The 17,101-nt window shown below is 38.7% G+C and overlaps 1 protein-coding gene across 2 annotated transcripts in view; it reads left to right on the top strand.

Annotated features, from left to right (window-relative positions):
• CHN1 (chimerin 1) overlaps nt 1-17,101 on the top strand; it is a 93,526-nt gene that overhangs the window by 40,824 nt on the left and 35,601 nt on the right. The window contains exon 6 of one of the 2 annotated variants that reach the window (XM_058839921.1): nt 4,386-4,674. The exons of the other annotated variant lie outside the window; for it this stretch is intronic. Coding sequence (XP_058695904.1) covers nt 4,386-4,674 — 289 coding nt within the window. The remainder of the gene's footprint in view (nt 1-4,385; nt 4,675-17,101) is intronic. 2 annotated transcript variants of the gene reach the window in all.

The raw sequence follows: 17,101 nt of genomic DNA, 5'->3' as shown, positions 1-17,101 counted from the left end.
ATACTGTACAAGCTCTGAAATTTTTTGTTTGATCCAGGTTAGACAGAGGGAGTCAAATGCTGTCAGGGGATAGACACGCTGCAGTACCAGGTCTAAGATCTGTTTTCTCTTTTGAAGGATGCCATACCTTTCCCATGCTGAACTAAAGTATTGTGCATTCAGCATAGGTGTTACCAGGCTTTAGGGAAAACTTTACACTGAATTAATGTTCATCAAGCAACAGTCAGCTAGCCAGTACTGCCCTTCCAAATAGCTCTGTAAAACCATCCGTGGTGACGGTACTTTGACACCCTTCCCAGCCATATCAGCAAGGATTTTCTGTCTCCATTTATATCAACCCCTAATGCATTTGATTTCATTTATACATATTGTGTTCTTGTAAAATACTGCTCAGGTTTTGAAAAGGATGTTATTTGTCAGGCAGGTATTCTGGGAAGTTGGCAAGTTCTGCAGTTCCCTGGCCATCAGCAGAAATGTTGTTGCCAATGAATATCTTTTTTAAAAAAATTGCTGTTCTCAGGAGCTGGAGATCTTCAGGGATAATTGTGTAGAGAAATTTTTGGCTGTATGCAAGGCTTGTCTTTCTTTGACAGGGAAATGGGCCAAAAGAGGATCTGTGGAATAATTTGTTTTCACTCCTAAGAACACAGGATGATTAAGAGACATTTGTGATTTTAAGAGTCCTTATATTCCTGTGGCTTTTCATGGAGTGTCAAGACTCTAGTCATGAGTGTTGGTTGAGAGTTTTCAGAAGATAGAACTGAAATTCTGGCACCTAATTTTAAGAAAGACTTCTGCCCTCTGGCTGCAAAGCATATTAAGACTCTTTCTCCAAGGGAAGATTAAGTCCAAGTGACGTTTAGGCTCAGCCTTCAGTTTTCCCAGTTCAGTGTATGAAGTTGCTTGAAACTAAGGACACAAGTAGTCCTGAGGGGTATTAATTTGTCTTGTGTCATGCAGCTATGCATTCTAAACAATGCCTGTGTCTAGAAATTCTTCTCATCATAAAATAGCCTGTGAAAGTGGTGAATAGCTACTGTACAATTCTGTGTGTGGACTATAAAATTCATCTTCTCAGATGGTAAGAGTGTGTCTGTGCTCTCAATTCTTCACTTCCTCCTTTTGTTTCTGTACTGAATGCTGCATACAGGTAGGTGGCTGATTCTGAGGCCTGTCTCTCATGGTATGATACCTAATTCAACCCCTAGTCCTTTATTATGCTTTATTACAGCCACATTTTCTCTACCGTTTAATGCATTTTCCTACGTTATCTGCTCTGCCCCACTGGCAACCAAAGGAACTAGACAGTGATTGCTTTTCAGACAACTTGGAATAAAAAAAGTCTTTTATCTGTAGTCCTGCTGCTTGCAAACAAATGCACAGTGGACACAATGAGACTGTTTGACATGTCAGAGGTCTAATTCTTTTTCTTGGAAAAACATCTAATGTTGCCCTGTATAAACCAAAAGAGAACATACTTTATCTGTGTCCCACTTTCTATGTATTAAACAAAAAACAGCTGGTACTGGTACTTGCCCTTAGGAGGAGAGCATCAGGAAGTTGAAATATCAAATCTTGGCTCTGCTTAGTTGCCACGGTGATGTATAATTAACTAGGCTGCAGGAATGTTACAGAAAGTAAACATAAGGAAATAGTCTTGCTAATGGAAAAATTTAAACCATGGTTTTAAGTTAGACCAAAGACTGAAGATTAAATCTTTATTAATAGCTTTCAATTAAACATATGTGTTTGTTTTTCATATTGTAATTTGATAAAAATAGTGTCATTGTGTGGTCAGGAAAAAATTTAAATGAGTTTGAAAGAAATAAAACAGGATTCTGAGACACACTATTGGCAGTAGTCTTTGTAAAAGACTGGTGTTTCATTGACTTGTGGGGTTTATCTCCTTGTTACTAGTAGGATTCTATTTGAAAACCAGTACCTTTCTCCACAACATAGCAAATTAGAAAAGAATAGAGAAAAAATTTGACGTGGAGCAAATGGGAAATTAGATAAAGCTAAACCATTCATCTCTTGGAAACTCTCTTATAGTATCTCTCAACACACTTCATGTGCAGCAGTCTGAACAGATCTGCAGCATAGGGGCTGCTCAGTAAAACATACCTGCGATAGAAGGGTGCACCTTCTGACCCTGAAGGAAAGACAACTATCTTTTAAGAAGTTCTGTTTGTTTTCTACATTTGGTCATCTTGTTCTTCAGAACAAGACTTCAGAATGAAACAAGACTGATTTTAGACTTTGAGAGATGTTGCTAAAATCAAGACACTGTGTGTACTTAGTAATAGGCCTTGTGATGCTTTTCTGTGCCTTATCCTCTCTTGATAAAATTGGTGTAATACTTTTTCTTCTAGAAAACTGAGAGCAGTAAGTGATCTCCAGCTTACTTAAAACTCTGCTTTAAGTAGTCAGAGCTGATGTTACTGATTAGAACAGCAGTTCACCTGCATCTCTTAATATAAGTAATTCTAATGTATATATTGTCATTAAAGGCCCATTATTCTTCACCTTCAAACTTATTTTGTTGTCCTGATGAAGTGAGAACCATCAAGGTGCTTGTATGTGCTCAATGTGCATTATTCCCACTGTCTTGAGCCGATGACAGTGAAGGTTGCTCACTTTGGCACTGCAAAGTGCTGAGCACTCTTGGCTCATGTGAACTTCTCTGACAGTCAAGGGTGTATGAAGAGGACATCTCGTGGTCAAAGCTTGTTTGCCATACACTGTGTTAAGTATAAAGGTGCCCTGAAAAGTAAGTCTGAATACATCTACCCCTTCTGCTATAACTTAGGACATTGTCTTTCTGCTTTCTGAATGACTTGTATTCACTCAGAACTGCATCTTTTGATGAAATTGGCATTGGGTAAAAACTTAATTCTTTCTGTCATTTTGTAATTTCTCACGTTTGATTCAATGAACTTTTAGTTGGTGTGGAATAAAAATATGCATGGAAGTACCAGTTAATCTACAGGAAAATGCCCACGTAGTTCCTACACGTTGTGGCCTCTTTCCTTACTGAGCAGGATGCAGATTCCATTTACATTTGAGTGTTATGTAGAAATAGCAGCTTCTGAAGTTGCAGTCACTGTCAGGCTATTGACAGGGTGATGGGAAGGTTTGGCATTTTGATGTAGAACAGAGAAAAAAATACAGATTCCAGTACCTTGTAATTTTTGTCCATATTTGCAGGAAGAATGCAATATTTCACCTGAGGCAAGCTCTAAAATTATGCTTTCCCCTGTTTGGCAAGGCCCCACTGAGAAGAGGAGCCACTTCAGCAAAATATTATTTGCTGCGTTCCTTAACATCTCCAATGAAGCATTTGATTGTAAAGTGAAACCAATCCATCCTTTCAAATTTAGTTCTTAATACTTATTTGGCACATCTGACCTCCTAAGGGGGCCCAGTACCCTCACTGCTGTCTGACCAAGGAACAGCACTGGAGTGAGCTGTGAAAGCAGCTTCTTGCCTCCATCTTCTCCTCAGGAAATGTTGCCAATTGCAAACACTGGTGTGTTTTCGTATGTTTAGACTGCTTTGAGGCAAAAAATGGTTGCAGATTCGAAGTGCAGTTTTTAAAAATATGCTACTGTTCAGGTAAATTCAGCATTCTTATGGTTGCTAAGAGCCTGTATCAAAATGCTGTTCCATCGTGATGCAGAATGGCTGGTGTTGGATAGCTTTCGTGTTATGTATCCTGTATATTACAAAGATTTGCTTGAAGCTTAGGACTTAACAAGCATAACACAGAAGGACTTTTGTACAAAGCTTGAAGAGTTAGTCCTGGGCCTTTGGCCAGGAATAAAGAATGCTTGCCCTTGTGCCATTTTGTCCTGTGCTGCTCCGGTTCTGGCAGCAGTTCTGCTTCAGTGTAATTGTTGGCACTGGAGCTCAGCTGAACCTTGAATGGCCCCTTCCTGCAAGCGAGCAGGGGAGCAGAGGTCCGAGACGGCATCAGAACTCCGTATTGATCGGCTCTAACAGAGGACTCTATTATGAGACCTCTTCATATCAGAGCCAAGCAAATTGACTACAGTGATAAAGTAGTGAAGCACTAAAAAAAGCCGTAAAGAGTGTGAAGTAATTTTTCAGTTTTTCCATAGCTAATGGAAAGGCTAAAAGAATACAAGAACAAACAGCTCCTTCTGGGACAGTAACTGTTTTGGCTGTCTATCTGCAGTTGTTGTTGATCTCTCCTTCCTATCTGTGCTAAGTAGTAGTTCTCCAGCTCGGCTGGACCAGACACAGAGCATAGTCACAGCTTTAAGTGATAAAGTGTTTTTAATTGTTTGCAAAGGCTTGCTTACTCTTATTTATTCTGCTTACTGTTCTTTAAAAAAAACAACTTTCCCATTTCATTGAGGCAGATTTGGAAGTCAAACCAGAAACTTCAGACTCTACTACGATGGAAAACACTTTGTTGGGGAGAAACGTTTTGAGTCCATCCATGACCTGGTGACAGATGGATTGATCACTCTTTATATTGAAACGAAGGCAGCTGAATACATTTCCAAGATGACAATTAATCCAATTTATGAACACGTAGGATATACAACCTTAAACAGAGAGCCAGCACACAAAAAGCATATGCCAACCCTGAGAGATGAACATGATGGCAAAGAGTCTACAGGAGAGGATGAGGTAGCAGAAAAGAGGGTAAGCAATTGTTAACCCATGCTTTTTTTTCTGTTAGACTTCTTATTTTGTACTTTTAACCTTTCCCCTCTACTATAAGTACTAAAGGTCTCAGCAGCTACTTAGTCTACATAGTTATTTCCAGTGTTGCATTAGCAGTAATATTTAAACTGGTTATAGAGTTTTGTAATGGTAATTTTTGCACATCGCAAATGTTCATGATTTGGAGGTTAGTTATTTGTCATTGTGATTCTTCAGGTGTTTTTATAGTTATGGATGTTACCATTAAGCCACTTCTTTATTTCAAATGGACAAAGAATATTTAATCTTAAAATTGTTTACAGTATATAAGACAATTGCATTTTATTTCTTAATATATTCAGCTTTCCCCAAACAAATGCATTCCATAATCTATTCAGCAGTCTGCATATAATGACAGTAAAGTTGTCCACATTATAAATAAGACTGTTCATTAAGTTGATAAAATGTTAAAACATTTCACTTGGCTAAGTTCAGCCTGTCAGAAGCTGACAGAGCTATTTTTGGCTTCAGCCAGACTTTACAAAGAGGGATTGCTCTCTTCAGAGAGTTGCAGTATCAGCTGAGAAGTAATTGCATCCTGGATTATAAAAGAAAAACGAAGAAGAAAGAAATCTGAGAACCAGTGAACATAAAAATATTAAAGAAGATTGGGAATGTACTGGGCAGACAAAGCAGCTGCCTGAAATTTTATTTGTGTTTCAGAGACCGAACATAAAAGGAAACCATAATGTAAATTCTGTTGTATTAAATGAAATATTTTGTTTATTGAAAATCTGACAAATGAAAGTATTTTTAAAGCCATTTTTACATGCCTGTAGGTCTTAATGCATGTATAATAGTCTGATATGTTTCCCTATTTCACAAACTTCAGAATGATATACATTAGGACTATCTAATACACTTATAGTGTGTGGAAGATATGCTAACCTTAGTTGGGATCTTTTATCTCTCCAATCAGAAATATGTGATTTTAGTTTTTGTGGAAGTGGAGGAAAGGTCTGACTGACAGTTTCCAACATACATGACTTTTACAGTGAAACTAAGCTTCATATAGAGTCCACAGAGAGAGAGGCTCATAGCTTTGGTCCTTCAAATCCTCCTTCAGCAGAATCTGTCATTCTGAAGTGAATTTGCTGAGAGATGAAGCACCCAACTTAGCTTAAAGTATGAATCTTCCCTGTTATCAGATCATTTTGACAAAAGAAATACTGCTGGGATATTGAAGCTAGCTGACCACATTTTATATCCAATTTCTTGCCTGTTAGGTACCAGTAGTAGAGGGGTGAGTTATCACTTACAGTTCCTGACAGCCGCTGCTTCCACCGTGCTGTTTCAAAAGGATTTTTTTGCATATTATCATAGACAGTTTATTATAATGCAAAGCCTGGGTAAGAATCTTCTCTAAGTCTTCTGGAAGTCACCCCTTTGGGTTTCTTTGGTAAAATTAACTCTTAGAATTTAGAACCTTTCAAGTGACAGCAGAACTCAAGTTCTGTTACACTTTTTAGATTGATAAAAGTGTTCATAGTAAAGGGATTTCAATGATTAGTATTGAAGCATGCTGGTTTTTTTCCATGGATTACATTGCGTTATGTCACTCAACAACAAGGTATACATACTGTTTTGAAACATTTTTCATTAAATAGCTGAAGGACTATTGAATATTTCTCAAAGACTGAAATTTTATGTGAAAAACCTTTAGACATGTTAGACACATAATCTCAGCTTCCCACTCTCTTCACCTGGAACTTACAAGTGACTAAAGGGGTTTCAGCCACAAAACAGTTCAACAGTAGTGGTGTTTTCAGTCCTGAAGCCCAAGTTTTAATACTCTTCTTTATTTTATCTTGGAACTTTATTGATGTGAACACACTGAGGCACACAGACATCACAGGATAATTAAACGTGGAGATTTCCATTTACTTTTAGAGTAATTTTCCGGTTGGGATTTCTATCTGTGGCTGCATGGGATCACTACAGTGTGGTGTTTCTCACCGTGGAGTGGCACAGAGGTGACATCTTGCCTGTCTTTGCACCTCTCAGGGTTTTGGTGGGAAGATGGCACAGATTTTCCTGCATGTCACTTCACCCGGCAAATCTCCAAGGAGAGTGAGGCATTCAGCCCCACGACCAACACCTGATCCCACTAGCAACCTCAGCATTTGGAATAAGCAGCCATTTATAAATAGGTCAAGTAGTTTTTCTTTCTTTTTGGTGCCAGGGGTGGCAGGTTGATTCCTGTTGTCCAATACGAAGAGAAGGTCATTGAATTGCAATGAACCAAAAAAAATTGTTCGGAGTTCAACATGATAAAAATATTGTTTTATGAGCTGAGCAACAAGATCTGTGTGTCCATTAGCTCCATGGTGAGGATGAAAATTTCCTCTGTGTACAGCATTTGGCAACTAGTACATCTTTTATCAGTTTTGTAATGTAGTCACATGGCTTCTCCCTGCGCTCTATGCTTTTTCCTCTGTAAAGAGAGAAAAATAAGTCTTGTTCTATAACGTACGTGATCATCCTGAGCCAAAATGTTCACAGATTTGCAGACTCTGAGGCTGTTCAGATATGAATCTAAATTTTGTGCCTGTGACTGTTGCCCAATCATGTGTGGGTGGTGTATGGAATATAAGTCCTTCAGAGGAAGGGAAGAAGAGACACAAAAACACAGTCAGAGCCTGTGGAACAGCTGGTGGGAATGGAGTCTCACTTTCTGCCATGGAAACTGGGCAGCTAAAGAACACACCCCAAGCCTGAGAATGAAATATTAAAGGGCACTCACCCAGTCTTCAGTTTGGTATGGGGTATAGCAGGGAATGCTGCATTTTGTGTTAGATGCCTCCCAGCAGGCACTTGTAATAGTTTATTTGTTTCCTGCTCTTTTCTGTAATTAATGTATGGTAGAAAAATTCAGTATGTGTTGGGTGACACTTTTCATTTGCAATATATTAAAAATGAGCCCTAGTAAAGGGGAAAGATTTAAAGACCATAAGAGATGAAAAGTCGAAACTTATGCAGTTGTTAGATAAGGATTGTAAGACACAGATTGCAATACTCCTGAGTCGTGCAAGAGACCATATTGTGGAATGATTTAAGATGGAATTTTTAATGGGAAAAGCATGAGAATATAATCCACTGCACAGCATGTGCTTCACTGATTATAAGAAGGAATGTCATGTAAAAGTATATGTTAAAAGTTAAAATTTCTGGTTAATGATTTAATGCTTTTCATAACCTATGAAGGAATTACAAAATAGTCAAGAGATAACTGGAGGAGGAGAGACTGAAAACAGGAGAGTGCTTGTCCTATTCAGATGTCCCACGTAGACATTTTAGCTGATGCATTAAAAAGGTGATGCTGGTTCCCAAAACAGTCTGTAAATTGTTCACAACTCAATTGTGGAGCCATCGTGGTCTGTGTGTTGAGAGGGCTAAGAATGATTAAAAAGAGGGTTTCCCATGTGGATTTAATCTGTATGACCTAGAGTGGAAGTGGAAATAATGCCCAGTATCATAAGATTTAGTATTCCTCCTGTGCTTTGAATACTAATGGGTCTCTGAACATTCTCTACTCTCAAAGGCAGTTATGGCCTTAGAGCAGATGACTTGATTCAGTTAAACACCTCATAAAAATGGCAGCTCTTGGAAATTAGTAAATATCTAAAACACGTATCAAAGTCCTTCTTTAAAGCCCTGCAAAACAATTTTTTCATTTTGACATGTTTTGGATTTCTTTATAATATGTATAATCCGTAAGAAGTTGTATGAGTGACTGATTTAAGATTTAGTATTTGTTATGAAAAAATTAAATCATTGGTTGTGAGTTATCCTGTCTTTCAAAATGAAATGCTGGGGTAAATGTTAGGATAGCAACTGAATCATATCTATTCATGTTTACTTTGGTGGTGTGCTATTTCTTCAAGAACTTTAGTGGCTGCAAATCAATTAATGACCCCTTCTCAACTGTTCTACATTCCATTCAATTCCTATAGATGGAAAGACTTGAGAGAACACTTGTGGCAGTAGTCACCCAACTAAAGCAATTTTCTTTTTCTGTTTTCAATTACCTTAGTTGGTGATACCATTTTTTCCTCTATAGTGAAGAAGGCTGATTTTCTGCAAATCTGTGCAAGGAGATCTGAAAATGTAAATCTGTATAATTTTAGTAGGAAACATGCTTTTACACCTGTCTCCAAAGCCAAAGTTAAGTGTGATCTGTGTACATTTTTAATGATTTCCTAACAGACTCCACATACAAAATCCAGGGTGATACTTCCAGGTGTTTGCAGAGGGGCCAGTCTTACCTTCCAACTTCAAACTGACACTTATATTTTATTTAATGACACTACTACTTTTCTACTTTTGCTCTCAGTCAAATCTGTTAGTAAGATCTGCTTAAACCTTTCCTTCACCACAGCTTATTTTATCTTCAGTGGCAGCACATGAGAAGCTGTAGCCAAGGAAGTTGCAGTAGCTGTCATGGAAATACAGGCACCTTTATTGAGGTCTGTGATAGAGGAAGACAGCTTTGACTGGCGCTGCTTGGTGCCCATTAATGCCAATTCTGGAACTGATAGGGGCTAAAAAAAGAGATCTGGTCTTAATAATCAGGAGCAAAGTGTGCTTTGAGAGCTGAAGCGATCTTCATCCTGGAAGTTGTTTGAAATATTTCCATTTACTTGACTTAACTTAAAAGATGGGTGTATAATGTATACAACACCTAAACAAGCCATAGCTGTACCAAGGTAATGATGAAGCAATAATGTTTTTAGAAGTGCAACTAATGAATGTTTACCTTAAAGTACATTTAAAGATGCAGGATACTGAGCACTGAAGAATCCCATGGGTTAACTTGAGGAGATTGTCAACTCTTTTCTCACAAATGTTCCTTTCCAGTCCCTGCGCGGGTGTCCATGACAATCACTCTGTAACTTTAATGTAATTTATAAATAAAACATAACTCTGTGGAAGGCAGAAACTTCTATTTATTTCTTCTGGGTTTAGCCCATCTTTCAGCAGAGACTTCAAAGCACAGACAATTTTGTCAATTCTGAGAAAGTTCTTAGCAGGATGAAAGACAAGCCTACTTTTTAGGTAGCTGCTCCAGCATATCAGCAACATCTTGCTCAGAAGAGATTGCCCCAGCCTCATTCTTCCTCATCTTCCCTTTCTGTGCATTAAGCACAGCACGTAGTATTTATGTTGGTGGGGAACCAGTGTCATGTATGGTATTCTGTATGGCACCTGCAGTCCAAACTAGGACTGCAAATGGTTACAATATATTTTTACAAATATATATGGTTTTAACTTAACCCTGTGTTTATTAATACCCAGGAAAGGAGAGTTAAGTGCATGTTGCCCAGTGTAAAGACATCAGCACAAAGAAAATTATTTCTGCAAATTACAGTCCTTTTTCTACTTATAATCACCAAGAGTAGCCCAAGCCCTTATTTGTGCTCATCATGGCAGTAAAATTGATTCACTGAAATCAACTGATTTCAATTTAAGGTTCAGAGCTTCCAAATGAAGCATGTACTTTGCTAATTTAAACCCCAGGTCACACACAGAATATCTAGTTTACTCTTATCAGTATCTTATGCTTATAAAAGATAAATTAGGAAGCAAAACTTGTTTTTTTTAAGGGAATCTAACTGGACCTGTAGTGTTAAACTGTGTCCCATAGTTCTCCTGTTTCTCCCAGTTCAAATTCTTTCTTCTTCTGCTGGTGCCAGCTCTGGTTCGTGCTCAGCCGTGCTCAGTTAATTTGTGCAGGTTCCAAATGGTCTCCTGGCGGATTCCAGTGAGCCCTGCAGGACTTGCCTGCCTGTCTGTGTGTGTGTCTGCACCTCCAGAGCACATTAATGTAGTGCTTACACCAAAATGTGGGGGCTTAACATGAATTTAAAGCTGTGTGCTTGTGTTGCCGATTGCATGTTGCTGATACAGTATTACAAGGGTCAGAATAAATAAGGTTTCACAGCCTGCAGGCAGTGAGGAGTGCCTTAGGTCAGCCTGCATTTCAAGCAGACTGCACCTCCCATTGCTATGCTACTCCTGTAGAGGTGTTCCCTTCCTTGTGAAGGTAAACACAGCTGAGGATCAGCATCCTGCTTCAGCCTTTTGTCATGGGTACAAGTCACTTCACTGCTTGCTGAGATGGCCTTTCAAGTTACTTTCTGCTTTTTCAGCTAAGTATGGCTTTTTTATGATCTGACATGTGAGATGTGTATACAAAGATACAGTCTTCAGAAAGTTTGGTGTCAAATTCTACTGAGACAGGCAGCTGCCATGTGAAATCGAGTGGGGCTAGTCTTTCAGACTCACACATCAGACCCTTAGCAGAAGTGTGGTGAGTAATTACCCTCAGCATATGCCCTGTGCCTGATTGAGCCTTTGTAAGATGAATAGTGTGCAGAACTGTTAAAAAGGCTGTAAAGCAGTACAGTTACTGTGCAATTAATTCTAAAGTATAATGCTTGTGTTGTTACTGATAAAATGAAACCATTAGCAGTGAATAAACTGTTACTTTTTTCCTGTGTTTCTCAGTGTTGAGTCAGTGTGAAGCTTTCACCTCAGTTCTTTTCAGGGTTTCTAATGCTTGGTGGTTTGGATCTGGCTACATTTTTAATGCCCTTCAAAAAGTATTGTACAGCCCTAGCCTCTTTTACATGTACTGGCAGAAATCCCCTTCTTTTGTAACTGGGATAGACTAGTGCAAAAGGACACACAGGGAAGGAGGGAGGGAGGACTCTTCCTTTGCTCTTGAAGAGCCAAAGAGGATGGCTTTCTTTAGGCACTCTTCAGGGTGAGAAAGAGTTTTCCCACCCTAGTGGACCTTAGTGGTTGGGACAGAAATACAGAGGTCCAGCTCAGCTCCGCATGAGCAATGAGTCTGCTGTTGACCTGCCCTATGGGCCTTACACCTGAGGCTTCCAAAAAGTCTAGGTACCACCTACAGGTACAGTGGGGAAGCCACATAGACACATATAAGTAAATTAAAATCTTCTTTCCCCCTTTTTTAAAAAAATACAAACACCTGTGTCTACTTTGACTTTTTATGCCTTCCCATAACTGAAAATCCATGCAGTGGCCACAGAAGGGAAAAGGTGGGTCACTCTCTGGGCAACCTCTAAAGCAGGTGTGTGGTTCTGATTTACTGCCTTTGCAAAGGGCTTTCTGGATGGTGAGGGACTGTGGTGGGTTGCTAGTTGGCTGATCTCTCGTTTGTTGTTCTCATTCCTTAGCTGTGTGAGTTTGGGGTCTTATTTTTTTTAACTCCTCCTCCCATCTGGCATCTCCTAATTATTTTCTATTAGTAATCACTTCTACAGGAAACAGCCTGGACTGTTGAATTAAGAGCCCTATAAAAGGATAATTTAGTTATTTACAAGTTTCTTACCTTACTTAAACTTTATAACGTGACACTGTATAGCTGGTGATAATCACCTTGGGCTGTGATTGTGTCCAATCTCATAAACTGGACAGGGTCAGGTCTGGTCACTCCTAGAACGTGAGAGGCTCAAGGAGAAGCTGGGGCAGTGCAGTTGGTAGCACCTCTGGCTGTGAACTTATATCTGAAATATCTTGCATTTTATGCCTTCTGCAGCTCTGTGCAGCCAGTTCAAACCTGTGCTAGGAGTCTGAGTACCAGGGATTTTCTCCACGTACCTCTCTCTTTATTCAGATAAACTCCTTTCTCTCCTTACTGTTTGTTGTGTGTGTGTGTCTAGATGAGAGCAGGGAAAGCATTTTACATTGGTCACTGTTTACATGCTTCCAGGTATAAATACATGTCTTTTGGCTTCTGTACAGAGATGGAAAGGATGTGGAGCTGTGGTGGTCTGATGTCACCCCCACCAGAATGTTAGAGAATGCACTGATAGGCAGGCGCATCTGCTCCACTAATAATTGCCCATTCTTAAGTGGGGAGCAAATGCTTAAGGCCCATGGTGAGTGAAATGCTTGCTTTAGAGGTGGTAGCAGAAAGAGAAGTAGTTAGGTATGCCTAAAACAAGTATTAGACTGTGAAAGAAAAGAAGAACAACATTTTTCCTGTGGTTAATGCCACAGAAGCTGATCTGTTCTGGTCCTTGTTTCTTTCTTTTTAATCTTTCACAGGAAAAAAGATATTTTCAGCTAAAACTTCTCATGCTTAATTTTAGTCTCTAGCTGAATGTTTTCTGACTGAACAAAGTAAGGAGAGCAGTTTTATTACTAAGCTCAACAAACTACTTGCTCCTATTATTTCAAACCTGTCACACTTGTCATCAGCAAAGACAGCAACTCTTGACAGTTTTGCAAAGTCTTCCTTTGATCATTAACTTTTAGAATGTTAAACTTTTCCATATTTAACCTTTCTTCTGAACGGCATCAGCAGTTAGAAACAGTGTTGCTTCCGGCATTTAATGTTCCTACAGTCCTAATGTTTCAGTAAGGTAAGAATCACCACACTGAAAATTCTGGTTCTCAGTTGTTGCTGTCGTCTTCATCATGTTAATATTGATATTCCTCAATTCCAACTTTGATACAATTTCCAAAATAAGTAAAAGATGATATGTTTTTAATAGTGAAGTTCACATTATAATGCACTTCAATTATATTGCTGTGTAGTGGAGATTATTATTTCATTTTCTTAGAGCTTAAGCAGTTAGAAATAAGTTGCCTAAGGAACCTTAGAGCTCGTATCACAGAGTATAATGTCCTCTATTAAGCCTTAGTCATATGTGTATGTGATTTAATAAATATTTTCATGTTTTCCAATTTGTGAATTAGATTAGTAGCACTTAGAGGCAAGCAGCTTTTACCCTTCCTGAGAGGGAATGAAGGAATTCTGTGAAAATATGAAAAGGCTCTGTTCCAAATTTCCATTTTGCATGTAATGGAAATCTTAAAAAAAATTTTACATTTTAAAAGCTCTGTGTTTTATATCATGTGTCAAATAGTTTATTGATAGAAGATTTCTGATGATTTTACATTGCTGGAAAAGTCTTGAAGCCATTTCCCAAAGTTAATATGATAGTGAATTACATTTGCATTCAGGCATTTCTGTGAATTGGATGATGATTAGAGTAGCAGTATGTTTAATGCAAGTACACAAAAATTGCAGAAACTATTCTGTGTTGTTATGTTTCTCAGAATTTCAAGTGCTCAGGCCCTTAAGTGACAGCTTCTCATTCCCTCCAGCTTCCATCCAAATCCTTGCTAGCACTGGTCACAACTGGTGCTTGGGAGCTTCCTCTGCCACACTGCAGTTCTCAAGGCAGACTCACTGCTCAGTAAGCTGATCGTGCTGAGAGCTTACTGGACAATTTCTTATGGACCTGATGGGTTAATTCTCTTGGGCTGTTTTTATTATTGAAAATTCACACAACTTCAGTGTTAGAAATCTTATAAGCAGTGTCATTTTAAAGTGCTAGTTGATGGTGGCAGTACAAATGAAAAATTGCCCTGTAAGGTAAGATGAAAAGCATGTTAAGAAAGAAGGAAGAAGTTGTGCTGGTTTAACATTCTGTTCATTTCCACTGAACTTAAGTAATGCAAATATACCCTAAACTTAGTATTTTAACTTTGATGTGACCTGTACTCAAAACAAAAGCTGTTGGTCAAAGACCACATACATCTGAAATCCCAGGTGTAGACAGGGACCTGGGACTAGTGTATTTCAACTGAAAATAGAGATCAACTAAACATTATGTTGTAAGAAACCACAGGCTTGCTGGGGGAGAAAAATAAAAACCCCTAGAGTCTCTCCTGTGTAACAGAGGTTGTATGATCTGTCCACATGGCAGTGCTTCTCCTTTGAAAGATAAATATTCTTATAGCCAAGATTTATGATGGGGAGTTACATTGCCAGCCCCATTTTGAATCATTCCAAATCATTCAATTTTCAAATCAAGTGGTTATTTAAATTTGTTTCAAAGATGCTGTGTTTGACCGTTTGAGATGATGATTTCTTGAGTGCCTGTCTCAAGAATTTTTAAGAGTCATAGCTTTCTGTAGGGAAATGGGATGTTTACTGCCCTTATAGGAAAAATTTTCCTGACAGAAGCATTTTAAAATGTTAATTAGGAAACTTAGAGGGAATAAATAGGAAAGATGAACCATATGTGTAAAAGGAGAGAAGAGAAAATTCAAACACTGGTCAACAGAAGTGAAATGATCCTTTTCTGAGAATGTGCAGGGATTAGAAGACTATATGGGTGGAAATATACTGATAATTTGTTAATAATTGATAATGTGACTTTGGGAGCAGACTAACAATGCTGCCAATTCCACTCTGGTTTTATTCATTACAGGTTTCAAAGCAGTCTTGATTTAAATAGAGGTTTATGCAAGGAAATGGGAGTCCACATGAGACTCATCTGAAGGATGATCAGCCCATCTGATTCTCCAAGTGTGCCTAATTGCACTGTATAAAATGAACAGATCCTGACCCACGGTGCAGCTATACCCATGGACACACATGGACCTACAAAAAATGGTAATCAGGGTCCCTGAGGAGTGTTGGTGAGCACTGGGGGTTACCCCATTGTTTAATTTTTCTGCAGTGAGGTGGTCCATAAGGTTTTCACCATTATAAATTCTGCAAACACATTGCATATAGCCATTTGACAACTCTAGTATTTCTTCAGGTTAAACATTGTTTTCACCTTGACTCATCGGTTCAAATCAAATGGTAATTCAGGAAGGATTAGGAGACTTTGCATTCTTACTCTTATTTATGCTAAATAAGTATGATTATGGACTGAAAGTATGATTAAAAAAGAAACTGTGACAGCACATGTACCATAGCAACACAGCTTATTCAGGAAGAAGTGGATGAATTCAAAATAGAGGCTGTGCCAAAGGAGCAGGTGTAGTCTGAAATACAAAGAGTGTTTAGAAATTAATGAGCTGCAGTTTTCAATTATAACATACATTGAATTAGTCTAAATTGAATTACCATGTAGAACGAAAATAGGCTAATATTAGATGCATTAGACTGCCAGTCAAGACTAATGTGAAATTAATATTATACATCAGGTAAGAAAATATTGATGAGACATAAAAAGAAATTTCCATACCATTTCCCCAAGTTATACCAGTAGCCAAAACTCCTATTCCAAAAGGAAAAAAAAAAATTAAAAACCTAATAAATGTATGAATAGAAAGACCTTGTGGATTACATGATTTTTATTATCCCTAAGTGTATACATTTTCAGATACAAGAAGATAACAAAGGTCGATTATAGAAACTGCTTTTATCTATAAGATTCTTAAATGGATATTATAAAGGAAATGAAACATTTATTTCCTCATCAAAGGGTATGGTTAAACTTCTCTTTCACTTTTATCTTTCCTTTTATTTGAGGAAATTCTTATAACAGTATGGGTCAGATGAGGAATAAAACCACCAGTCCCTTGTGGTTTCAAACGATTAGTCTTAACAGCCTGTTTTCTCTTACAATACTTTAATTTAGTATATCAGTAATAAAGAGCATTTGCCAAAAGAGGAGCATTCATGCAGCTGCCAATTTGCATTTCATTTTAACTGCTATCACTCCTATAGAGCACATGGCATTTATAAATTACTTCTAAGGTCTTTTTAGAGTACAGCCTGCCTTGACATGTCATGAGTCAAGAGGCTTTTGCTGGAATGACCCTTCACTGCAGTGAACATCACTTGAGCCTCGGTCACAGCAGCTCAGCTCCCTGCAGACCAGCAGGGAGACATATCCCAGACAAAGAGATGGGAAGAAAAGGCAGTGCTCTCAGCTGAAATAGGAAATGCTGACTCAATGAGAGCAAGATGGAGAACTTGCTGAGGAGCAGTGTCTGTGTTGCTGTCCAGGGGGAGGGTTGTTCCCCTGGGCAGAGCTCCTTGTTCCATCAGCTCCTCTTCCTGAAGGCCTTGTAGCTGCAAGAGAGATCTCTCTAGCTCCAGTTTAGCAATGTGTCATGGCGTAATAATTAACTTTTAAACTATGTGAGTCCTCCCAGTCTCTCTGCTTCTGCCTTGCCCAGGGAGAGGAGCACCTGACCAAGGTATATGCATTAACTCACTGTTTAGCATACCACCTCCATGGCCCAGGCTCTTGGCAGGAGGGGAGAAAGCTAGGATGGACCAAAACCAAAACTGTGAAGGATGAAGGGTAGATGGGAAGGACAGAAAGCAAAATTGTAAAGGATAGTCTTTGTCTGGAGGATTTACTGGAGAGCAATTCCAGTGTTTAATGATGCTTCTCTTCTTTTTCACAAGTTGTCTTGAATGATTTACCTGGGGAACAGTGATGCTGCCAGGCCCCTGAGGCAGGGAGGTGGTGCCTTCTGTCCTCTACCAGTTCTTAGTCTCCTTCTGTACTTTTCCAGGTCTGGTTTGGGTTGGCCCCCTTTTAATGCAGTCTGTTTTCAGGCAGAAGAATAGGAC

This window comes from Poecile atricapillus, chromosome 5 (assembly GCF_030490865.1).
Source record: "Poecile atricapillus isolate bPoeAtr1 chromosome 5, bPoeAtr1.hap1, whole genome shotgun sequence".
In the NCBI taxonomy this organism is placed as follows: Eukaryota; Metazoa; Chordata; class Aves; order Passeriformes; family Paridae; genus Poecile; species Poecile atricapillus.
This window is presented reverse-complemented; position numbering and strand designations above follow the sequence as displayed.